Here is a 27,452-nt window from a genome sequence, read left to right on the forward strand (position 1 = left end):
ACACGGCTGTTACTCTGAAACCTGTTAATATGAGAGGCTCTCAGAACCACAGACATGGATGCAGATGCTGCATTCCCTGAAGCTTTTGGTGACCAAGATCCAGAGGTGGATGGGATAGCAACAGTCTTACCCTTGGACGCTCTTAGCAATCAGGGTCTGGAGGTAGACAGGGCACTAAGTGTACTCTGAAGGTGGTGTACAGGGGGGTTCTTGGAGCCTGGGTCAGAAGCTGATCTTAGTGCTTTCCCATCATCAAGAGCTTGAACTTTATTTCCCTGTTTTTTTAAGATTTGCTCTTGAATGAGACCAGATCTTACGCTTTGCTGGTATATGGGTATCCCCCAAACACCAAAGACACCAAGAGCGTACATCACAAACCTGGATAGTTTCCTGACAGGAAAGACAACGTTTAAAGCCTGGAGATCCTGGCATATCCCAGATAACGAAGTCCAAAATAACCCCTGAGATGGGAAAACACAAAATCCAAACTAAACAAAACTACAGCCATCTAATTATCTAATAACTCTGAATAAAGCAAAGAAGGCACGTTGGACATTCCATCTCAGGCTAAAGGCGGTTGAGACAGAACTGAGAGCGGTTCAACCATGCAGCCCCAAATATCCTCACTACAGTGCGCGAGGATGTGTAGAGTGCATGAGCAGGTTGACTACTGAAAAGCTCCAATCTAAAGCTCAAGGACACATGTGCATCTGAAGTGGAGCACCCACAGGGACATTACTTGAAGAATGAACAGTTCCTTAGAAACCAAAAAAAGACATAGAACAAAATGTGACACATGGTGGTATCCACAACAAACATGTCATTAATATTCACTCTCATTACGATCATTCTTATTTAGTGTAAACATAGGAATAAAACCTATTAAACAGAACAAGTTAGAGGCACACAAGCCTTAATCAAGTAACTTATTGTACTGCTGTAATATATCCTCATCCTACAATTCTGTCATGTTCACATGTGTTGTGTAAAACCTTGATTGTAAACTCTTCTGGGCAGGGACCATATCTTTCATTTAAGTGCCTAGCACACTTTTGAGTGATGTAAAATATATAGTAAATTATAACAAATCCTGACTCTACTCTTCCTTCACCCCACCTCCCCAACCTCCTGTTACACCCCGCTTTCTCTGGTCTGTTTTAGATTTGAAGTCCTTGTGGCAAAGACCTGTTTTTAAATTGTCTGATCTATGCAGATCTATGAAACTATAGAAATAATCAAGTTGCTTCCTGTAGATGTTTTATGCATACTCGCTAGACATTTTATGTCTGATACTTCCACACTTTCCCCCTCCCCCCGCAACTTATTTTTTTATGGCATGTCTTCACTACTTTGGCGGAAAAGTTTGAGATTGATTAGGGCTTCCTTTCTTAATACACCTTTCAGTCCATGTTTTTATTTTATTATTCAATTTAAATTTCCACACACCAAAGAATGTCTAGCTACAGCTCTGGCCAGAGATTAGAAAGAGGAGAAAAAAAAAGTTTACAGAACAAAAACAATCAAAGTGGCACCACCCTGTTCTCTCCAGAACCTCTTATACAAATTGTGTTGTTCATTGTCTCTTATATAGTAAAATATTTTACCTCAAAAGCTTCACTCATTTTTGAAATCTCATTGTTAAACTGAAATTGCTCTACTGCCAAGTCAGTTTATTAAAATAAGTAAGGTTTCAATAGATTAAATAACATACAATGTATTGTTTTAACATCCATCATCTTCCACAGGCAAATAAACATCAATAGTACAAAGAATGGCTAAAATGAGGAGGCATGTTTATTAACTACTGGAAAGCTATGTAGATACTTGAAAATAGGCTTTATAACAATTTTTCATATCTAAAAATCTATCAGATCAAATGCATGCGTCTGCAGAAAGATTTGACTGCTTAGTAAAGCATATTTCAGTAAAACAGACATACAGAAATAGCCTTCCTATGGATACATTTCATGCTCTTTAAAAAGCAGATAGTGACATTAAGCTATCGTTTCAAGCTCTAGCAAAATTTTGTTAAAACGATCCATCACCAAACTTTGGGTCTTTGGCTGTGAGTGACAATTCATAGGAGCACTGGACAAGGACTTTTGTAACCCATTTTAATGTGCTGTTCGCACTCCACTTTACCTAGCAATATATTGTGACAGTTTTGCTCTCCAGTGGGTAGGTACCCGTGCTGAGAACATATGCACTAGTACTATTGCCAGTTACTGGAAATGCCCTTACAGCTCAAGAAATAGAGCTACTGCTTTTAATCCAATCTTCAGATTACAGCAAGATGATTTTCTTGTGCTTTAAGGGACTGATTTAATATTGCCTTGTGGATCACAGTGGTGCTGCAAAGAAACTCAAAATATATGCTGAGGTGTGCTTGAAGTTCCAAGAAAAACAAAACTCCTGTGTTGGTGTGTCTCTAAAAGAGATGACTCTGAAGCAAAACCCAACAGTAATTGAGTTCTCATCTAGAACCAAACTTTCTTCTCAGTTGTTCTTTAAAATGCCCAGCGATGTGTTCCCACCCCAGTTTCATTAGCCTGAAAGGCACCTGAACGTATTTAGCATTATCCTATTTGATTAAATAAACCCTGAGTGTTAATTTTTTAGCACCATTTGTTTTGCCTACCTACTATGGCGATGAGTAATTATAAATGCATACATCTCTCAGAGACAATTCAGCTTGGGATGTCTTTGAGGCTTTGTAATGCATCAGGGTTAGGGGCCCCAGTCATGGACAATGCCCATTGCATTAAGCATTGATGAAAGTATACTGTTAAGGGCACTCCTGATTGGTGAAGCTTGCTGCCAGTTTTCATTCAAAGTTAAATAATGAACAGAAAAAAGATTGTATTTTAATACAGTCATAATCAACTGCTTCGTCATCACAGTGAATGGTTTGATAATGTATTTCCATTTGCCTTAACCAGGATTGTTTTTTTCTAGATTTGACTATTTCACCTAGTATAGAATAAGTTTTCCTCTTTTGCTTATTTTTTGGTTTGCATTAATACCTTATTTTCAATCATGTTTAATAATTCATTACAAAACCAGATTTCAGTCAACTTCAGATAGACTATTTTCAGATCAATAAGGACTACCTTTTGTGCCTCACTATATTGGTGTTATCCTAGGGAGACAAGGAGTTTGAGAAGATTTTTGTTTAGAATCTAGAATATAAAATGCAGTCCAAGCATGATCTTCAAGGGGTGTATATGCTGTAGCAAGTTGTAGCCTTGAACTGTCTCTTCAGTTATACTTAATGAGGACCAGAATTCTCTGCTGAGCAGAGATCACACTTGCTGCAACTGAGGAAAGGGGTCTTTCCTTTCCTGGGCTTGTAAAAACCCACAGAATAATTTAAGGTAGTCTGAAGGCTGCCTTAAACTATTCCAACTCCAGTAGTCTCCTGTTAACTGCAATTGCAGAAGATCCTCTGGAATATTGTACACCCTGGCCCTGCACCTTCCTATCCCTTATGGAGCAAGAATGTGTGTCACAGAGCTGGCTATGATGACTGATTCATCTCAGGGATTCCATTTCACTATGTCAGTCTGCAGCTGTCTTGTGGGTAAGTCTTCTGGCCTTTTTGGACAGCTCAGGTAGCCCAAAAACCAGAACAGAGGCAAACATGTGGCCCTAAAAACTCCCAATTGCCATAGCAATGGAGGGGTATGGAAGCGGATACATCCTTAGCAAGATATTTCTTGCTAAGCTGTTACCTCCATCTTTTGGAAACTACAAAGAGTGAGCATCTTTATATAGGCAACATCTAGGAAATAAAAAAAAGGGAGGGAAAATTACAAATAGATAAAAAATTAAAATAGCCTAAAATTTTAAAAATGAACAGTGATGTGTTATGATACAGCTGCTATAAGGGACGGGGGGTTGGGAGAGAACTGGGTCCTTACCTCTGCAGAAAGCTAGATTTCTAAATGGAAGATTGTCACACTTGCACTGTTCTCTTTTCTGGACGACTGACGTGAAGCATACAGAGGTATCCAAAAACAAGAAAAGCCCTCTCCCTTCTGAAAGCAAAACAAAGAATAGTTAAATGTATTTAAAAAAAACTACAAAATCAGTCCAATTGCTACAGAAAGAAGTTTGTATAATACTGTGTATGTATAGCAGCAATTAACACAGACATTCCATGTGTCTTAATTAATTTAGGAGTAATCAGAAAGAGATTAGCCCTTTACATGAATAGCAGACTATAGAGTTATATTTGCTAGGACAGACAGTTGTTATACAGTACAGCCACATGGGGATAAAGGCCCAGGGCACAGCTCTGGCTAGCCCATGTCTGCTGACTTGGGCTCACAGGGCTCAGGCTGCAGGACTAAAAATTTCTTTGTAGATGTTCAGGCTCAAGCTGGAGCCTGAGCTCCAGGACCTTCCACTCTCACAGGATCCCCGAGCTCAGGCTTCAGCCCGAGCCTGAACGTCTACACAAATTTTTCAGCCCTAGAGTCTGAACCCTGCAAGCCTGAGTTAGCTGACGCGGGCTAGCTGCGGGTTTATCATCACCATGTAGACATGCCCTTAAGTGGTGCAGATAGGGCCACCTATTATTAAAGTTGCCTGAGACTTTCTATTTTAAGACCCTGATTTCAGTTACTTATAACATTATCACACTAACTGTTTGGGCTGAAATTTTTTGATGAGGAGTGTATGCACCAGGCTGGTGTTTTCTTTTCTTTTTTATTTCAGGCACAGCAGTTCAACCACTTCTCAGAACAAGGTTAGAGAAACACATTGTTTTCCTCATGTTAAAATATTCTTATAGCCAATATTTCCAAAATTAATTTTGTTATGTGCACTAATATCAAGGTAATGAATGGATGTGTACCACCAGCAGAAACAAAAAACCTAGATATGATATATATTTTTAAAAAGTTACCATCGGAATAATTACTTCAGTCAGGACAGGTTAGGCATTTTAGAATTTGCTACTCAAAGAATTAAATTTAAGCATGAGAGAAATAAAAATGATGAAATGCACAGACCAGTCAAAAAACTAAAATAATATTTTGAAAGAATACAATTACGGAGAATATATGTATATTGCTGGAAATATCAAGAAGTAACAATACAAGTACGTGTTGGGAAGTGAGTGAGACACACACACTATGGGCATGTGCAAGACAGAAACAGACACACTGTGTGTGAGAGAGATGTGCTACCCTTTAAGTAGAGCCCCACTCAGCAGTCTGAAACCTACTTGCTCAGACAGCAGCAGTAGCCAGCAAGCTCCAGCCCACTCCTGAGCGCTGTTGTGTCCCTCTCAGTGGAGATGGGGTACTGGGGGGAAGGGGAGGGAAGGAGGACATCCTGGCATAAGCACCCTCTCTCCCTGCTGCTCAGCAAGCAGGAAGGGTCTGTGAGCAGTTGACCAGGGCCCAGGGGCTCCAAGGCAGAGGAGCGCGGCAGTGGGGGGAGGGGCACCTGAAGTGTGCGGTACTTGATAGCCTGCTGGGTGGCTGCGCAGCTTAAAGAGAACGTAGGTTATAGTTATCATTGAGAAACTTCAGCACCTCCGTGCTTTGTGGCACTGATGTGAAATTTGGCCAGGAGGAAGGTGGGATTGTACTGTTATAAGGGATGTGTCTTTTGCCTTTCCTGTGAAAACCTGCTCAAATGTGGCAAAGTTATGAGCCTCTGAAAAATCTTTTTAGCACATGCTCAGTAGAGAGAGTTTGACAGCTAAGTTCTCCTAAGATACTGTTTTCACTTAGCACAGCCCAAGCCAGGAATGCAGAGGCTGAATAGGACTGACCATGTGGTTGCAACTCCTTGCAGGCAGCAGTCACTATGAGCACAGGAGAACAGGAGCTGATGCAGGGAAACCAGGAGTGGAACAGCCTGGAGAAGCCAGCAGTAAAAGTGTATAACCACGAGAATGTTTTCCCCTCAGAACCTGGATTAGAATCCAGGCTTGCGGAGTCAGCACTCATCTGCTGTCAACAAATGTCTGTGAAACCCACTGGCAAAATGTGTGCCTTATCTCCCTCTAGTACTTGGCCCACACAGAGGAGGACAACCTTTTATTGCTATTACTCCATTAGCTTGAGTGGCAGAGGTCCATGCTCCGGATCTAAATGTTCCACTGGTGAACAATATGGAAGTCAGTAGGGTTCACTATGACAGAACTGGTTTTTTTCAGTTTGCTTTTTTTAAAACCTAGGAAATTACAGACAAAAAACAGTATCTTGAAAGAACATTAAGTTTGCAAAGTCAAATATCCAATAGTTACAAAATGCCAGAACTAAGGTTGCATGTGCAAGCTTAATTCGCTCCCCTTGTGTGTACACATAAGTCTTTAATCGCATACTCATATGCTACTTCTGTTGCTAGCGCATGGAACTCTACATCTTTCAGTGTACAGGATGAACACTGCCCACTTAATGAGCAGACATTCAACATTTTAATTTTATTCTCATTGTTTCTATTTGTGGCCCCAGGCCTTATTCACTGCATACTATTCAAACCCTGCTCTGAAGAGAGAATTAATTTCCACATGTACTTTTCTAAGGTGCTCATCCCTGCAGCAACTTAGTGCTTCATAAGAAATGAGTAATCTTCACAACACCTGTGTGAAACAAGGAGATGGTATTATTCCCATTTTACAAATGAGGAAATGAGGCACAGGTATCTTATGTCAAAAGTAAAAGGGAAAGCTGACAGGTGCGGAGGAGCATGTGGTTCAGACAGAGATATCCCTTAGGGGAGGATCTATTAATGGAGATTTTCTATGCCCTAGTGAGGAGGAGAGGATGGAAGATAAAATACAGCTAGGATCTGATGAGAAACAGTCAAATGTAAAAAGTCCTATTCCATTACATTTACATTCAATTACAGACAGATTTAAAGTTTTTAAAGTGCTTATATACCACTGATAGATGTCTAAATAATAAGATGAGTGAGCTAGAGTACCTCATATTAAATGAGGATATTGATATAATAGGCATCATAGAAACTTGGTGGAATGAGGATAAGCAGTGGGACACAGTAATACCAGGGTACAAAATATATCAGAAGGACAGAACAGGTTGTGCTGGTAGGGGAGTGGCATGATATGTGAAAGAAAGCGTAGAATCAAATGAAGTAAAAATCTTAAATGAGGAGAGGCAATTCTTGATTTAATCCTAAGTGGAGCACAGGATCTGGTCCAAGAGGTGAATATATCCGGACTGCTTGGTAATAGTGACCATAACATAATTAAATTTAACATCCCTGTGGTGGGGAAAACACCACAGGAGCCAAACACTGTAGCATTTAATTTCAGAAAGGGTACTACCCCAAAATGAGGAAGTTAGAGAAACAAAAATTAAAAGGTACATGCCCAAAGTGAAATCCCTGCAAGCTGCACGGGAACTTTTTAAAGACACCATAATAGAGGCCCAACTCAAACGAATACACCAAATTAAAAAACATTAAGAGAACCAAAAAAGTGCCACCATGGCTAAACAAAGTAAAAGAAGCAGTGACAGGCAAAAAGGAATCCTTTAAAAAGTAGAAGTTAAATCCTAGTGAGGAAAATAGAAAGGAGCACAAACTCTGGCAAATTAAGTGTAAAAATATAATTAGGAAGACCAAAAAGAATTTGAAGAAAGCTAGCCAAAGACTCAAAAAGTAATAGGAATTTTTTTTTAAAAGTACATCTGAAGCAGGAAGCCTGCTAAACAACCAGTGGAGCCACTGGACGATCGAGGTGCTAAAGGAGCACTCAAGGATGATAAGGCCATTGCGGAGAAACTAAATGAATTCTTTGCCTTGGTCTTCAGGGCTGTGGATGCAAGGGAGATTCCCAAACCTCAGCCATTCTTTTTAGGTGACAAGTCTGAGGAACTGTCCCAGATTGAGGTGTGACTAGAGGAGGTTTTGGAACCAATTGATGAACTAAACAGTAATAAGTCACCAGGACCAGATGGTATTCACTCAAGAGTTCTGAAAGAACTCAAATGAAATATAAGAACTACTACTAACTGTCATCTGTAACCTATCATTTAAATTAACTTCTGTACCAAATGACTGGAGGTTAGCTAATATGACACCAATTTTTAAAAAGGGCTCCAGACGTGACCCCGGCAATTACAGGTCCTGACTTCAGTAGCGGGCAAACTGGTTGAAACTATAGTAAAGAACAAAATTGTCAGACACATAGATGAACATAATTTGTTGGGGAAGAGTCAACATGGTTTTAGTAAAGGGAAATCGTGCCCCACCAGAATTTTTTGACAGGGTCAGCAAACATGTGGACCAAGGGGATCCAGTGGATATAGTGTATTTAGATTTTCAGAAAGCCTTTGACAAAGTCCCTCACCAAAGGGTCTTAAGCAAAGTAAGCTGTCAAGGGATAAGAGGGAAGGTCCTCTCATGAATTGGTAACTGATTAAAAGATAGGAAACAAAGGGTAGGAATAAATGGTCAATTTTCAGCATGGAGAGAGGTAAATAGTGGTGTCCCCCAGGGGTGTGTACTGGGACTGGTCTTATTCAACATATTCATAAATGATTTGGAAAAAGGGGTAAACAGTGAGGTGGCAAAATTTGCAGATGATACAAAATTGCTCAAGAAAGTTAAGTCCCAGGCAGACTGCAAAGAGCTACAAACAGATCTCTCAAAACTAGGTGACTAGGCAACAAAATGGCAGATGAAATTCAATGTTGATCAATGCAAAGTAATGTACACTGGAAAACTATACATATAAAATGATGGGACCTAAATTAGCTGTTAACACTCAAGAAAGATCTTGGCTTCATTGTGGATAGTTTTCTGAAAACATCCACTCGTGCAGGGGCAGTCAAAAAGCAAACAGGATGTTAGGCATCATTAAGAAAGGGATCAATAATAAGACATAAAATATCATATTGCCCCTATATAAATCCATGGGACACCCACATCTTGAATATTGTGTGTAGATGTGGTCGCTTCATCTCAAAAAAGATATATTGGAATTGGAAAAGGTTCAGAAAGGGCAACAAAAATGATTAGGGGTATGGAACAGCTGCCATAAGAGGAGAGATTAGTAAGACTGGGATTTTTCAGCTTGGAAAAGAGACGACTAAGGGGGGAATATGATTGAGATCTAAAATCATGAGTAGTGTGGAGAAAGTAAATAAGGAAGTGTTATTTACTCCTTCTCATAACAAGAACTAGGGGTCACCAAACGAAATTAATAGGCAGCAGGTTTAAAACAAACAAAAGGAAGTGTTTCTTCACACAGTTCAGAGTCAACCGATGGAACTCTTTGTCAGAGGATGTTGTGAAGGCCAAGACTATTTAACAGAGTTCAAAAAAGAACTAGATACATTCTTGGATAGGTCCATCAATGGTTATTAGCCAGGATGGGCAGACATGGTGTCCCTAACCTCGGTTTGCCAGCTGGGAATGAGCAACAGGGAATGGATCACTTGATTACCTGCTCTATTCATTCCCTCTAGGGCACCTGGCATTGGCCACTGTTGGAAGACAGGATACTGGGCTAGATGGACCTTTGGTCTGACCCAGTATGGCCATTCTTATGTTCTGTTCTAAGTATCTACTTATTTTTGATACTCAATTTGATATATCTACAACCTGATTTTTCAGAATACTTACCAATATACAGCATATTATTTCTTCAGAGCACAGGCCTCACTGAGTTCAAGTGTAGCTGTGAGTGCTCATCATTGTGGAAGTCATATTCCAGGTTTCTTAATTTGGGCACCCAGAAAACGAGGAACACAATTTAGTGACCGCCTGTTAATTTCGGTTAAGTGACTTATTGAGCATCACAACAGAACTCTGTGGCAAAGACAGGGATAGAATCTCCAAGTGACTGATCTAAAATTATTTTGGTTGGTTCAATTTTAAGTGACTTGCAAGGGTGACCATTCTAAAATAGAATTTTAATTTGGATTTCCCCTGCCATTGTATGTTACGATCAATGCAAAACTAAAGAACTGTAGTCTACTCTAGCAGGAAGTCATCACAACCACAGAGAAGCAGTTTGATACCACACTTACATGAACATCTGTAGACCACCATGTATTTTTCTGAGGCTCCTGAACACAGGGAATATTTAGTTAAATGTACTTGATTAAATTAAAAACAGCATGAAATGAACTTGGGGAAGATTTAGAGCATTAAATCGTGAACACGCTGAACTAGATCAGAACTAAGTGTTTACACAATTTAATGAGAACTTTGCAGATTATGTTTTGTACTATTGGAGATATCCCTGAACAAACAGGAATCAGAACATTTTTGTTCTCCAATATTTCCTGTTCACTCTTCATGCCAGTGGCTACTGAAATATCTTTCACCACCTGAGTCTTGTGCTGAGAAATCTTGACTTCTGCTTTAAAAAGGGACAGTTTAAAAAAACAAAAAAACAAAACAATTAAGCATTTTCATTTTGAAAGCTGGTGCAGAAGTTATACCCTCTTCCCAATATAAATAGAAGCAAACTAGATTTTAGACACTTACAAAGATAGAAAGGTTTATTAAACAAATCCAGAATTGACAGATATTACATAAATTAAACAGCAGTAAAATTTTACTAAAGTTTATGTACAGATCACAGTGATTTTAATTGTGCAATGAGGGCTGACTTATGACTTTGAACAGTACTTATACATTGGATTTAGGACAAGCAACCAACAACATATAAGATTTGTCTAAGTTAACCTTGGCAGTCTAGCAGTTCAAATTGGTTAAGTAGTACACGGATGCCTGCTGCAACTACCACTACTTACTATGCAAGTATTTATCAAGCAGTTAGGTTTGCCACAGAAAAGTGCAATACATGGAAAAGTCTGTACACAGTACAGTACAAAAGGAATCATGCTATAGTTCTTGAAAGCTGAAAAATAATTGTATAGCAGAGGAAGCACTGCATCACAAGTCTTCTGAATGGCAAGCAGATGGACTGAATAGTAGGCATATTTTAATTGCTTTCAAAATCCACAAAATCCCTGTTCATCCATTTAAACATAGTTTAGTACCTATATTTTGATCAATTAACAATGACTTTTCTACAGTGGAAGATCACATTAGTTAAAGCTCAGTAGCACAAGTATTCATCAATTAAGCTAATTTACAGGAAAATCTACAGCATGTTCTCCATCTAAATCATGAAGCATTTTAATCATTTGGTTACAAGGCAATTTAGTTTACAATGCAAGTTCATTCACTTAAAAGCTCATATTGAGCAGTTTAAAAACAAATATATAAACACAAAAATAAAGATAATTTTAACGTTTCTTTTTAACGTTCTTGTTCACTGAAGCTGAAGAAATAGAAAGGTCTTATAGACTGTTGTGGGAAACAGCACTAGTTTATATGCAAAATACTTGTTAACAAAAGCAACCATTATAAAAAGAACTTTAGAGAATAACACTTCAGTCAAATAAAAAAAAATGAAAAAAAATGTTTTAAATTACTGAAGAAATCAGAGTCATTCATGCAGCGTCTGTCTGCGAACTTCTGGTTAAGCACTGATATATAGTTGCAACAGTGTGGTGTGAAATCCCAATGAGCAAAGAGGTAAAATGAAACTGACCCAGCTATGCAAATAAATAAAATGGGTAGGCAGTGGTGCCTCTTAAATTCTATATTGTACAGGAAAAAACTGCTCATAATTACAAAACCGTTTTCATTTAAATAATGTTCTGAAAGTGGTCTATGGTTAATTATAAGTTACCAAAATGTGAAATAAGTTTTATACTAGAAAGCACATAAAGAGATTATTAGTCTGTAATAATTAGAGATCAGCTATACATGCACACACAGTTCCAGAAAGAATGTAAAGTCAATCTATCAACTTAATTTACCTGCCTGATTAGATTTCTTTACTCTCTGGCACAGAGTTTCAGTGCATCCATTGCCAACAATGGATAAATTTCACGGACAAAAATCTAATTCCTGGTGTGAAAACATTCAAGATCAATTACCTCCAATGTGATACGTGTGTTCAAATGTAATGTTATTCCCCTCTTCTGGCTTTGAAGATGTAAATGAGGTCTTAGGCAGTTCAGTTTTTAAATCTGCAAACCTAGTTCTTGAAATTCAGCACGTTCGTTGCAATATGTATATTTTGTAATAAAAAATGGGTTTTATAGTTCTCCATGGAATACTGTAAGCTTACACATTAGAAAGAACTGTACTCTTTTGAAAATACAAGCTCTGTGTGCTGTGTACTTAATTATTCTATCAAATCAGCAAGAGAAAGCTATCTCACTGCATATAAATACATGCCAGACCAAACATTTTACAGAGATTGATATATTTTTACCAAGTAAAATGACTGTTTCTTATGCCAGTTCTGTATCTTTTTATTTATTACCAATTTCTACACAGTATTTAATGGGAGTGGCATGTGGGGCCTATTAATAATCAGCGATATGTGGCACTTGCATAAAGGTATCAAGTTGTCAATAGCAACACAGAATTTCCCCTTCAGTGTCCTCAGTTTACTACCAGATAAACACTGTCTGCATTTCCGCAAGACACTTATGTAATCAGTCACACTCCGGTATATAGGTCCAGGGATATATGCCATTAATTTTTCAATATAAAGCAGAAATTGGAGTTTGACGTATGATTAATCATATCTGTCAGCTCACTGCACTTGTGAACTGATGAGAACTAGGTGGGTACAGATGTCAGCAGCTTTTTACTGCTAGAGACTCCTGGCTGAAATTTGACTGAAGTCAGAAGCAGAATTATTTTACTAACTTGGTTTATGAGCCAAGTGACCATTTGAATATCACACACTGTACTATATTGCATTTAGCATGCAGTTCAGAACAATTACCCAACTTAGGCCTAGATTTCAACAATACCTAGGGCACTGCAGGTTATGACTGAGGTGCAGAGATCTGTGGAGAAGTGTCCACATCATCTGTTTTGGTATTCTTAAACTCTACTTAGAGCCATCAGTATAAGTAGCAAGACTCCAGGGCACAAATGTGCCTTTTAAAAAAATACTTTTGGCCTAACTACAAATTTATCTACAACACAATCATTGGAAGCATGTATTTTTGTTTTGTTTTTAAACCCTGATACTTCAAAATCAATTCCTTATGTTAGCGCAAATATCACAGTGTGAAACATGAAATCAAATATTCTTAAATTATATCTAAATCTACCTCTGCATATATGTGTATACACACATCACCTGCTAGTATTTGGTATTACTTAAAATGAAGCATTATTGCAAATATTCCTTAAATACAGTGCGCTCCACTTATAAACGGATGTGGTCCACCTAGAAAACTGATCAGAGTAGATAAAAAACAGATTAGGTTTAAACCTGAAGTCCAATCCTGCACATGTTTAAAGTCCTAATGGTGAGGACTTATAAAACAAGACCCGCATAAGTTTAGCCCTGGATTTTCAAATATAGGAGCACAAAGTTAGGCATCTAAACGCATATTTAGGCACCTGTCTGATTTTCAAAAGTACTGAGCACCCAACAGCTCCTACTTAGGTCAATAACAAAAATAATTTCAACTATGATCAAAGTATGCCTGACACTGCTTGTACTCAACTTGGGGAAAATAGAGCTGCTAGGGAGAGCCAGGAAGTTTTAAAAAAATGGAGCTATTGTACAGATAATTTCCACAAAGTTAAGAAATTCCATGATTTTTAGGAAAAATATTCAAAGATAATTCCATATTTTGCAGCATAACCAAACAACAACGTTTAGTAGTTTTTGGTTGATTTTTTAAAATCTAGATTTTTTGTTAGGGAGGATTGTGTACTCTTCACTAACACGTTCACACTGTTTATACTACTGTTCACATCTTTTAGATTACACATTTCTCATATTTTCTTTGAGTAACTCATTCTCCTACTTAAATATCAGAAATTGGATAAAGCAGAAACACAGTGAGAGCAACAATAGATCTACCCCCGCCCCTCATTAGCAGCATGCACTGCTTTATTTGCCCTACAGTGATTTCACATATAAGGGAAACCCACTATACACAGCGTGTAGTCACCAAATATCATGTCATGTAAAAACACAATGCATTGTTTTAACCAAAGTTACTTATGAAGTTAATATGTTTTTGAAATGAACAACAAAACATGTCCTTTTTCTTTCTGCTTTCAAGTATTATGGTTGCAAATGTGAAGCACTGGAAATTTTAGGTACAAATCTTTTTAAACTTAATTATTTTTATTTTTTACAAAGAATTATAAAATGCATATAAGATGATGAAAAACTCATTTATCCTTTTACGATTTTCCCCCAGAGAACTTCTTGAAAAACATTATTTGAAAAATAAAAATCATAGACTCTGCAAAGTACAAAAATTTACATCTTTGCACAGTTCCTGTGCTTTAGTTGTATTGTATTCATTATATACATATATACTAATTTGTGCTTTTAATTACACAAGTTTAGTATAAACTTATAAAATTAAGACTATGAGTTAACTATGCAAAAAGGATCTGGGCATAGCAGGAAACTAACACTAAAACAAGTTAAAAAACTACAACATAGAATTTTTCATGAGTCTACTACAGAGTAGACTTTCAGTATCATAATTTGCTAAACTAATGCCAATTCTATACAGTTAAAATGAGTCTCACCTGCCTGCCAATTGTTAAATATTTATCTACTAATGTGCACATATGAATGTGATAACACTCTCCTATATGTCAAAGAATGTCTTCATGTATGTACTTAGTTCTTCTTTGCAAACCTGCGAATATCACGTCAATCTTCTTCCAGTTTCCACCATAAAACTAAAAGAAAAAAAAACGTTTTAAAAGAATGCCAAGTTCCAGACTATTATAGTTAAGATTACAATGCTGTGAAAATAGGGACACACAAATGCTTGGACCACCTCATCTGTAAACTTAGCTAGTATCTCTTCATCTAGTATACTTCATATTATTAATATATTTACTATACATTACCCTTCTCCATTTTTCTCACCCTAACTGAATCTTAAAAAGAGCATGGTGAATTATATAGCAATGTGATTAAATAATCAGAAGCTGTTGTTACCCGTCAGCTCTGTGTTCTTGGGGAACCAGGGAACAGTATCCAGCCTGTCTGTCTCACGAAAAGACCTTCCCATCCCCAGCCTCTGCTTGAACCAAAACCGATCAGAAGAAAGACTTACGAAAAGGCAGTGGAAGACACACCTAAACCCCTGGGATAAGGGTGACAGGATAAAGGAAACTCCCCTAACCTCATTTGCATCAAGGATGGGACAGGGAGGCACCCTCATTAGCATACTGAATGGAGAACAGAGATTCCAAGGGAAGAACTGCACTGAATCCTGGGACCAGAAAAGCAGGGAAGCACTGCATGATGGGGGATCTCTGCTCCAGATGTTAATGAACCCACGCCTGCACACATCCAGCGCAGTAGTTATCAGACCAATTCTAGTAATAAATCCTTTATTGGTATCCAAAGTACTGAAGCTGCCTAATTGTATTGTGAGCTCCCTCGAAGGAACTTCACCCATGGCCAGGAATGATCAGTTCCTATTGTTTAGCCTGAACAATACAACTTTCGTATACTCCCTTGAGCCATCAGTTTAGCCATAAACAAATCTAGTGTTCTTCCTTGAACCACTGTTCTGTCCCTACAAAAACCCCACCCATGCTCAAGTAAGTGTTCTAATGCTTGGTTCAAAAATCTGCATCAGTTCCACTGGGACTTCATCTTCTCCTGACTGATCATGCTGAGGGCTCTGCCTGTCTCCAGCACTCCGGACCCTCAGCTACCACCACCACCTGGAACCCGATTGAGTCCAGCTTCACGGAGTGGTGAGAACCCAGCTCTCTCTCTCTCTCTCTCTCTCTATAGGTATAGCCTTCTGACCCTGACTTGTGTGATCAGTTATAGTTTTCTAAACCTGACTTTCATAATCAAATTTAAGTTAGATTTAATATTATAACTGTTTTGTTTGGCTTCCCTACGGTCATTACATGGCAATACATAACTTTCATGGTTAAGCTGGTTGCTCCTCTCTTGCCCCCTCCATCGTAGTTGTTTTTTGGCTCTCTCATTCGCTCTGCAGCAACATTCCTCGTTCCTAAGCTAAAGATCCCTGCAGCACCCAAAAATCCTGTGGAGTTTGTTCACCAAGTGGGTTACTACCAAAGCAACTGTAATGTAAAAGTGGGGATAGGGATGTTCTGAACCTGGGACATAGGAGGGTGGCAGCTTAAAAGTGCTGCTCAATCCAGCCTGCTCAGGCGTACTCTATTCCGGTGCAGTGCCCATGGCATATGAGGGTGACAGTTTGGAGGTGCTGTTTGACCCAACCTGCTGAGTCCAAGGGCCTATGAGGGTGACAGCTTAGAAGTGCTGCTCGATCCAGCCTACTGAGTCCAGGGACATATAAGGGGTCAGCTTGGGAGTGCTGATTGTCCCAGTCCTCTCAAATACGTATGTGTTCGTTTGCCTGATTCCGGGGCTGGAAGAATCCAGCCCTGGGGAACCTAGGTCCTGTAGGATAGCTCCATTGGGAGGGAACTTGCAGAAGTAGAGCTCTGTACGAGAACACAAGTGACACAAACAGTACATTGATAGAATTACGAACCCCACCCCAGAAGAGTAACTCTAATAAATGAGCATACCCCACAGTAACAGGCAAATCTGGTAGCACTGTTTCTTCTGCACAAGGCTCTGTTGTACAAACCGACATTTCCTACAGAATTTCAACATACATATTACATGCTGCTATTTTACTAAGGTTACAACTGACAAAGATGAAGGTCAAATACCTTGCCGAGTTTGGCTGTCCCCCCTCAGAAGTTCTGGAAAATTTCTAGATCTTTAGGGGCTACAGGAGGGGTTTTGTTCCAGTCATCTTCAGGATAAGCTTCAAAATTAGACGTATCTCCATCATTGGATACCTTCGGCACTATTGGAGGCTGACCAGAAATAAACAATACAAAAATGAAATAGATGTTTTCATACCACAGTAATTATCTCTTCATCATCATCTTTTTGAACACATACTGTAGTAGTGCCTAGAGGCCAATCAGGTTGGTTCCCACATTGTAAACGTTGTACAAACAGCAAGTGACAGTCCCTGCTCAAAGAGCTTGCAGTCTAAAATACCAGACAACAGGAGGACAAGAGAAAAAAGCAGGTTAGTGGGGCGGGGAGGGGTGATGAGGGGAACAGGATAACAAAAATAAGATTGTGTAATTTTTAGCAAATCAGGGGCACTATTTACAATTCCCACCTGCATACTGTTATCAGGGTGCAATTTGCTCTATGCATTATGGAAGAAGTGATTTTTGAGTAGAAATTTGCAGGACAAGATTTATGGATTTAACTAGGAGTTTTTCTCCCATTCATGAAGAGTTGGGATGCGAGTGGGTGAGGGAGAAGCAAGTGCTCTAGGCTGCTATTACTGGTAGAAGGAAGGCAGGAATCAATGGCTCAACAACGTAGTAGGCCTAATAGGTCCAGGCTAAATGCTGAAGGACCTTAAAGACGACGACCAGGAGTTTGTCTAGGACAACGGGACAGACAAGAGGGTGGAGGGGGGCTTATGTGGTCTGTGCGATAGACAGGAAGAGGTTCCTGACAGCAGTACTTGGAATGATTTTAGTGGGGGCATTCATATTTTCAGATATGATGGCTCTATTAAGACATAGAATAAAATTTCTGTGATTTAATTTTTGATACAAGGATGAGCAGAGCTAAGAAAAAGGCTTTGGAATAATGTTGACTCTGGATTAAACACAAAAGAGAGTACAAAGATTACATCAAGGCTGAAGCTCCATCCTTAACTCATCTGTTTTTTCCTAGAGATTTGACCATCATCAATAGTCACATCTTAACTCTCTCTAAGGGTCAATGGACATCTTAGCACTGACTCTATGCTGGGCAATATCCATAAATAAAGTAGGACCAATTATTACACATGGCACAAGGACGTGCCCCGTGGTGGTAGTTCCTTAACATTAATGGGGTAACAGGGAAGGAAAAGCAGGAGACAAGAAGAAATTAATAAACACCATGAGAGAAAGGATGAGGTAAAGAAAGTAGTAAGAAAGGATAAAAATAAATAAATACTCTCCCGTACCCCATTTTATAAAATCATCTCCCCTAATTATTTTATCATTTGTAGGCATGCTTAAGGCTTCTCAGTTGTTGCACAGTGCTTACATACTGTGGTGAATGGCACTGTAGTAATACAGTAAAGATATGAGATTGAAATTTTAATCACTAAGCAATTAGTCAGAAGCTTCAAGAATGTTCTGTTACAGAGAGTTAAATATAATCAGCAAATGACTTTTTCCTGCTGAGCATCAAGAAGTAATTTGGTCACATTAAATATTAATGTCTTTTTAATAGTCTTTGCCATGATGACATCAGTAGGTCCTTTTGCTGGCAACAAAAGTGTCTCTTTCCAACCCCTCCTCAATAGTGATTTGCATACTTTGTTTTTTGGCTCAGAAAACACCCCAAACCTATCAAACTGATTGCTTGTAAGTGCATTAAAATGTTTCACTCAGATACTTCACGTCGTTAATATCCTATGTTTTTTCTAGTCTGGCAATAAACCCATGCAGGAGAAAAGCATTCAGCACTTAAAATAAAAAGTAATTTGAACTGCTGTAATTTGAAGAAAAAGTAGCCACATCATAAAATGCTGATTTTACAATGTTATATTAATAAAAGTATTTCTTTCACCCCAGTAGATCTTTTAAAGCAAATGTGGAGATATTGTGAGGAACCATCTGTTCTTGGCTTCCCCTGAAGGTCCTTTGCATTTCTAATATTGTCCTGGGGATTCCCAGTCTCCATAGCCTTCCCTGTCTTACATCTAGCACATAAATCACCAGTCTACTCTCCCTCTGGGCCTGAAGTACAGAATAGGGTTCCCTTTGTATCTTTCTTTCATTAGCCAGTTTGGTTTGCCTTCTCTCACACAACCTCCATGCCCTACTACCTAGACAGTAAATTTAGCATTGTGAATCAAACCTGCACCGTCTGCTTGGTATTGCAAAGGCACTGGAATATCAAATTGCCTAATCTAAAGCTTTATTCATATAATTTGCTATAAGCCATTAACAGATCAGAACATTACTATTAATTCCTTCAGGAAAAGTATTGAAAACATTTTGAAATTAAGATTATTCCTGTTAGGTATGGGATATAGATGGTTTTCCTTAGTTATTTTAGTTACACGTCCAAAGTCATGTGATCAATATGGAACTGGGGGAAAAAAACGGTGGTACTCTCATAAGTAAGGCTACGTTTTATTCACAAGTATTTTTAGTAAAAGTCATGGACAGGTCACGGGTAGGGTGACCGGGTGTCTGGTTTTTGACCGGAACACCCGGTCAAAAAGGGATCCTGGCAGCTCCGGTCAGCATTGCTGACCGGGCCATTGACTCTCCTCATGGTGGTGCTGCGTGGTGGTGCTGGCAGGCTCCCTGCTAGCCTCCATGCCATACAGCTGCCAGGAAGCAGACAGCAAATCTCCCCTCCGGCTCCTACACATAAGGGCAGCCAGGCGACTCTGCACACTGCCCATGCCCTAATGCCACCCCCACAGCTCCCATTGGTCGGGAACCATGACCAATGGGAGCTGAGGGGGCGGCGCCTGAGAACAGGGCAACACGCAGAGCCACCTGGCTGCGCCTCCGTGTAGGAGCCAGAGGAGGGTGTGACAGGTTCGGTCACAGAGACCCCATTAGGACTGTCACCTGCTATGCTGAATTTGCCTCTGAGCCCATTTTCCCTGCCAGCTTGGGACTCCAGAACCCTGCCTGGTTGAGCCAGACACGCTAGCCAGCTGCAAACACAGATCCAGGTCTGACACGTCCCCCAGAGCTGCAGAATTTAACCAAAAACTGCTCGGCAGGTCACCTATCTCCAGCACCCAGACACCCAGTTCTCAATGGGATTCAAACCCCAAATAAATCCGTTTTACTCTGTATAAAGCTTATTCAGGGTACACTCAAATTGTCCACCCTCTATAACACTGATAGAGAGATATGCACAGCTGTTTGCTCCCCCAGGTATTAATCACTTACTCTGGGTTAATTAATAAACAAAAAATGATTTTATTAAGTATAAAAAGTAGGATTTAAGTGGTTTCCAGTAATAACAGACAGAACAAAGTAAGTTACGAAGCAAAATAAAACAAAACATGCAAGTCTAAGCCTAACACATTAAGAAACTCATTACAGATAAATCACACCCTCAGAGATGTTCCATTTTACAGACTAGACCTCTTCCTAGTCTGGGCCTAATCCTTTCCCCTGGTGCAATCCTTGTACAGCTCAGGTGGTAACTAGGGGATTTCTCATGACTGGCAGCCCCCTTTGTTCTGTTCCCCCCCTTTCATAGCTTTGGCACAAGACGGGAATCCTTTGTCTCTTTGGGTCCCCACCCCTCCTTCTAAATGGAAAAACACCAGGTCAAGATTCCAAACCACCATTAATGGCCCACACTTTGCATAATTACAATAGGACCTCAGAGTTATAGTTCATATTTCTAGTTTTAGATACAAGAATGATACATTCATACAAATAGGATGACCACATTTAGTAGATTATAATCTTTGTAATGATACCTTACAAGAGACCTTTTGCATAAAGCATATTCCTGTTGCACCATATTCACACTTATGAACATATTCTATATAACATATGGAGTGCAACGTCACAGGGGAACATGCTGCTGCTTCTGGGACCACCCGAGCCTGAACCCCTCACCCGTCCTGTGCCCCAACCCCCTGGCCCATCCCTGATCCCCCCTGCCACCCTCCAAAGCCCTCAGTCCCAGCCCGGAGCACCCTCCTACAGTTCAAACCCCTCACCGCAAGCCTGGAGCATCCTCCTGCTCCCCAAATGCCTCATCCCCAGCCCGACCCCAGGGCCCGCATCCTCAGCCAGAGCCCTCCCACCCCTGCACTCCAACCCCCGGCCCCACATTGGAGGCCCTTTCTGTAACCCAAACTCCTTGGTCCCAGCCCGGAGCACTCTCCTGCACCCCAAATCTTTCATGCCAGGCTTCTCCCCAGAGCCTGCACCCCCCAGCCAGAGCCCTCACACCCCCCCTGTACCCCAAACCCCTGCCCCAGCCCAGAGCCCCCTCCCACACTCCAACCCTTCGGTCCCACCCCGGAGCACCCTCCTGCTCCCCAAATCTCTCATCCCCAGACACACGTCAGAGCCCACACCCCCAGTCCAGAGCCCCTCCCATACTCCACCCCCTGGCAATGAACTCCCTCCTGCACCCCAAACCCCTCATCCCTGGCCCCACCCCAGAGCCCGCACCCCCAGCGGGAGCCCTCACCGCCTCCCGCACTGGAGCCCAATGAAAATGAGCGAGTGAGTGAGGGTGGGGAGAGAAAGTGAAAGAGGAAGGGGGGATGGGACCTCAGAGAAGGGGCAGGGCATGGGCGGGGACCTTGGAGGAGGGGCAGGGCAAGGGTGTTTGGTTTTGTGCAAGTAGAAAGTTGGCAACCCTGGGCATGTAAACAAAAATTCATGGGCTGTGACCTGTCCATGACTTTTACTATATAGCCCTGAGTAAAACCCGGGAGGAGGGGAAGAACGGTGGCTCAGGGGGGGCATCCCACGGGGATGCCACGGGTGTGGCTAGGGGGACACTGCAGGTATCTAGGGAGGAGGGGCGGCCCCGGGTGCTGGGTACACATTGTAAGGAGAATGATCACTTTAGATAAGCTATTACCAACAGGAAAGTGGGTTTGTGGGGAGGGGGGTGGGGTGGAGAGAAAACCTGGATTTATGCTGGAAATGGCCCAACTTGATTATCATACACATTGTAAGGAGAGTGATCACTTTAGATAAGCTATTACCAGCAGGAGAGTGGGGTGGGGGGAGAGAAAACCTTTTGTAGTGGTAAACACCCATTTTTTCATGGTTTGTATGTATAGGAACATCTTCTGTATTTTCCACATTATGCATCCGATGAAGTGAGCTGTAGCTCATGAAAGCTTATGCTCAAATAAATTGGTTAGTCTCTAAGGTGCCACAAGTACTCCTTTTCTTTCTTCAAATATTGGTATCTCTTATATACATTTGCTCCTCTATACTGGCTGAATTTAGTGCTGCTGTATCTGTTACAATTTTAATAATAAATTCATTTTCCCCCAGATGCTTCAAATTTTATTTAAAGATTTCTCTGCACTGAAACTTAGCAGCGAGACTCAAAGCCAGAATAAAATATTTCTAATTATTTTTGAAAAACAGCTATTAACTAGCTCTTGTGAAATGAGAAATATGTATGTAATACAGGATATCATTTTCAGATTATTTTAGGGATTTTGTAATGTAAACCCACACCAATTTGGCAGATGTTAAATTGGACTAGTGAAAAGCATATCTTTTTAAAGAATCAATATTTGTAAATGCATCATATGACTATACATTTCAAATTATTCTGCAATAGATCTTAACTGAATACACATGCAACATTATACCCCTATATAGTATGAGAAGAAATTTTGCATGGATGATTTTTGGTTACCATAGTCTACATAAGATTTTTGTACAAAATACCTTTAGTTTTCTTTGAGGTACAGCATCCCAGTCTATAGACCTGAACCACCGATGCCTTTTCACATCATCTGCTCCATTCTTTAATAAAACCAAAAAACAAACAGAAGATAAGATAATGTATACGCAATAAAACCTTAACCTATGTATTTCATTACAGCTGTTCTCCTGCCCTCCTCAATTTCAAACTTTATATTAAAAAAAGTCACAGAAGTCCAGAGGTCATCCATAACCCTATAATATGAAGGGGGAGAGAGAGAGAAATATGAAAAACATTTCAAAGCTTTCATAAGGGCATTAAATAACCAGTGAGCATAAAAAATTAGATACTACACAAATTCACTCTCATTTATAACATAAGCATCTATTTTATTTCTGAAAAGCTTTTAACCCCAGTTATACATCTTGGACAAGATTTCTCAGTGGCATGAAGGGCCAATGCAAAGCCCTCTGGACCACATAAGCCACCTCCTTGGTCTGCAAAGGACAGTGGTGAGAGACAGATGGAGTGGTGTCTGTACCCACAGAAACGGTCATGGCCTGGCTCTACATAGAGTATTAAGGTAGTCCAGAGAAGGGATGAGGGGATCTGCATTGTCACAGATCCAGTGACACCCAACATCTCATACATGTGGTACAAGGACATGGGAGAGTGTGGAGCATCCCCATACCCAGGTTTTGGTTGAGTGCGTATATTCTCTCCAATATCCTCTCCCACCTGGCACTTTACCACTTGTGAAAGGCTAACAGAGAAAAGTGAAGTAATGTTGCTGAAAACCCCCACAAAACAGGATGGATAAAAATCAATCAGATTTTGTTTTTATTTAAATCTGATTTTTTGATAAAATGCTTTTGAAGAAAAAAACCCATCTAAAAATAGTTGTAATTAAACTACCTTTGAGCTACAATGTATCTCATCACGGAATAGGGATTATAAATTCTAATTCTAGTATGAGACAATTTATTCATGTAATGTTTAAGAAAAGTTTTGTAAATGAGTTCCAATAGTTCATGGATTAGGGAACCAATCTTATGGGGTTCCAGGGGCTTCTGTATAGATTATTTAGCTTAATCTTTCTATCTACCCAATGTGACTCAGTGCTCAGTCTAGAAGATACCATCAGAGATGCTTAGTTTTGCAGTTCTCAAACTGTGGATTTGTGTCTCCAGAGGTAACATGCTTGTTAACAGCAAAAATGTTTTAAAATAAATAAATATATAGAGGTGAGAAATAAGACCTCGACTCTATTGTCCCTCTGCAAATTTGTGTACACAGAGTTAATCCCTTACCTCTCTCTAAAAGTGCAAAGTTTCAAAAAGTTTAATGAAAAGATGATTGTTGGGGACAGAATAGATCTGGATAAGGAGAAGAAGTCTGGAGATAAATGTGCAAAACAAGGGACATATGCTTGTTTTGTTAAAATATTATATGTTTGCTCTTGAAGAAAAAAAAATCCAGAATACTTAACGTTGTTGTTTTAGTTAAATAAAACAATTTAAATGTCTGTCTGGTGATGTTCTCCTCCTAATACAGCATGGCAAGAAAATCTTCCAAATATTAATGATTAACCTGTTGAATTGGAGATAGTTCACCTCCCAATGACTTCATAAATATCTGCTTCAATTACCTTTGGTAAATGAAATAATCAAACAATCATTCGTTTTCTGATATAGCTGTAAAATTAATCTGAAAAGTCTTCAAAATAAATCACTATTTAAAAAGGTATAGTGTGTACCTTCTAAAAATGAAACCTTCATCTATCTGAGTTGTGAAGAATATGTATTAAGCTTATAACAACCAACAAGAATGCACTTTTATGTAGAAAACCATGATTAAATTGAGTCTTCCTGAGTATGATTTAAATCATGATTTACATCAATTTGATTTAAATCAAATCCACCCTGAAAAAAATCATTAAGAAACAAACATTAAGAACTCTGAAAATATTTTTTTCAGATATACAGTAAAGAGATAGCTATGCAAATGATTTTAATGAGGGGTATGTACTTCACCAATCAGCAACCCTCACACTCTGGCCTGCTAACCCACTGGTGGTCTAATGATCTGATAGTCTATGGAGAGCTGTCTGGTGACATAGAGCCAGCCCTCATTTCCAGTTGCTAAACTGCAATAACAGCAGCTAAAAACACATTAAATACTGTCCTAATATGACTTTTTCCTACAGGCAATTGCAACATGTGTTTTGTGACTGTGACCTGAAGGGGATATAATCCACAAGAAAATTATTCTAATAAATGCCTCACTATGGAAAAGTCAAAATCTAATTGCAGTGGGCATTAGTCTTCTTTATATTAGCATCTTGAGTTTCATGTATCTATGGCAATTTCATTAGAGAGAAGAAAGAAAATAAATCTGTTAGTATATACCAAGACAGAATTGTAGAAGACAAGACAACAGGCTCACTAATGTGCAAGAGTACTAAATGAATATTTAAAAGTGCTGATTTTTCATTTTTGTCTTAAAGTCCTTTAAGCTTTACACAGGAAGATGAGTTATTAGCGGAGCACAATCCTTAACATTTTTCTGGTTTTAGGTTTTGTCTCTAACCATCTTCCTTTACCAATAGTTTGCCCTAAACACTGCAAAAGAAACACACACACACATCCCCACACACCATTTTCACAATAATGGTGAAATTAGTCCTAAATTAATTAAAATTACAGAAGTAGAAAATAATCCTCAAGTCAGGCATTTCTTGCAAGCTAGGATTTGGGGGAACCATAAGAATCCACTCAACCGTACATGGAATCAAACCAGTGTGGGAGTGGCCCATCTCTTGGATGAAAGATCATTGTCAGGTGAAAGCTCATCATTCTCCAAATTTCGTATTTTTTCTAAACTACATGGAAGAATCTCTTTGCTTGGTTCCTAACTGCACCAGAATTTGGAGACCACAAGACCTCACACACTGTTGGTCTAAATTTCAATCCGTCTATCTAAACTTCTTCCAAGAATTATCCACCCCTAGCAGGTTGCTTCTTTGACACTGCTGACCTTATATCAGTGACAACCTTACCCTTTCCAGAGTCTGATTTGTCTTGTGTACCCCCAAGTTTCACCTCACTTAAAAAATCAGACATAAAATACAGTGTCACAGCACACTATTACTGAAAAATTGCTTACTTTCTCATTTTTACTGTATGATTATAAATCAATTGGAATATAAATATTGTACTTAAATTTCAGTGTATAATATATACAGCAGTATAAACAAATCATTGTCTGTGAAATTTTAGTTCGTACTGACTTTGTTAGTGCTTTTTACATAGTCTGTTGTAAAACTAGGCAAATAACTAGATGAGTTGACGTATCCCCCTAGAAGACCTCTACGTACCCCCAATGGTACACAAACCCCTGGTTGAGAACCGCTACCTTATACCACTATCCAAACAATTCAAGCTGAAAGTGCATTTCCAAGACAAATATTCAAACATCAAAAGGAGCAAGTTATCCAGCCACAATTACACTGGGCAGTCGTAACAAACTTCATGTTTTCTCCAGAGAAAACCTTGTTGAACCCATGAGGTCCCTTCCCATTGGACCGTTAACATCTAATATTGCATCTAATCACAGGAACTGGGGGCTAGAGATCTGAGGAGGTACTTTGATTGGCTTAGACCAATGGTCCATATAGCTCAGTATCCTGTCTTCTGACAGTGGTCAGTGCCAGATAACACATAGGGAATGAACAGAACAGGGAAATTATCAAGGGATCCATCCCCTGTCGTCGGGTCCCAGCTTCTGGTAGTTAGAGGTGTAGGGACACCCAGAGCATGGAGTTCCGTCCCTGACCACCTTCGCTAATAGCCATTGATGGATCTATACTCCATGAACTTACATAATACTTTTTTTAACTCTATTTTTACCTTCACAACATAAGAACGGCCATACTGGGTCAGACCAAAGCTCCTTCTAGGCCTGTAGTCTGTCTTCCAACAGTGGCCAATGCCCGGTGCCCCAGAGGGAATGAACAGAACTGGTAACATCAAGTGATCCATCCAGTTGTCCATTCCCAGCTTTTGGCAAACAGAGGCTAGGAAAACTATCCCTGTTCATTATGGTTAATAGCCATTGATGGACCTATTCTCCATGAACTTATCTAGTTCTTTTCTGAACCCTGTTATAGACTTGGCCTTCACAACATTCTCTGGCAAGGAGTTCCACAGGTTGACTGTGCGTTGTGTGAAAAAATACTTCCTTTAGTTTGTTCTAAACATGCTGCCTATTAATTTTGTTTGGTGACCCCCAGTTCTTGTGTTATGAGGAGCAAATAACACTTCCTTATTTACTTTCTCCACAGCCGTCATGATTTTATAGACCTCCATCATATTCTCCCTTAGTCATCTCTTTTCCAAGCTGAAAAGTCCCAGTTTTATTAATCTCTCCTCATATAGCAGCCACTCCATAACCCTAATAATTTTTGTTGCCCTTTCCTGAACCTTTTCCAATTCCAATATATCTTTTTTGAGATAGGGAGACTACATTTGCACACAATTTTCAAGATGAGGGCATGCCATGGATTTATATAGAGGCAATATATGTTCTATCCCTTTCTTAATGATTCCCAACATTCTACTTGCTTTTTTGACTGCTGCTGTGCATTGAGTGAATGTTTTCAGAGAACTATCCACAATGATGCCAAGATCTCTTTCTTGAGTGGTAAAAACCAATTTAGACCCCATCATTTTATACATACAGCTTGGAAAACATAATCCCATGTGCATTACTCTGCATTTATCAACACTGAATTTCATCTGCCATTTTGTTGCCCAGTCACCCACTTTTGAGAGATCCTTTTGTAGCTCTTTGCAGTCAGCCTGGGACTTAACTATCTTGAGCAATTTTGTATCATCTGCAAATTTTGCCATCTCACCATTTACCCTTTTTTCCAGATCATTTATGAATATGTTGAATG

The 27,452-nt window shown here is 39.6% G+C and overlaps 1 protein-coding gene across 1 annotated transcript in view; it reads right to left on the minus strand.

The window, feature by feature from the left end:
• Positions 1–10,465: 10,465 nt before the first annotated feature.
• Positions 10,466–27,452, minus strand: part of PRKX (protein kinase cAMP-dependent X-linked catalytic subunit) — a 120,445-nt gene continuing 103,458 nt past the window's right edge. Inside the window, exons 7-9 of the mRNA XM_073354212.1 lie at positions 22,519–22,596; positions 16,747–16,896; positions 10,466–14,748 (exon numbers count right to left, since the gene is read on the minus strand). Coding sequence (XP_073210313.1) covers positions 16,771–16,896; positions 22,519–22,596 — 204 coding nt within the window. The 3' untranslated portion in view covers positions 10,466–14,748; positions 16,747–16,770. The remainder of the gene's footprint in view (positions 14,749–16,746; positions 16,897–22,518; positions 22,597–27,452) is intronic.

This window comes from Lepidochelys kempii, chromosome 1 (assembly GCF_965140265.1).
Source record: "Lepidochelys kempii isolate rLepKem1 chromosome 1, rLepKem1.hap2, whole genome shotgun sequence".
In the NCBI taxonomy this organism is placed as follows: Eukaryota; Metazoa; Chordata; order Testudines; family Cheloniidae; genus Lepidochelys; species Lepidochelys kempii.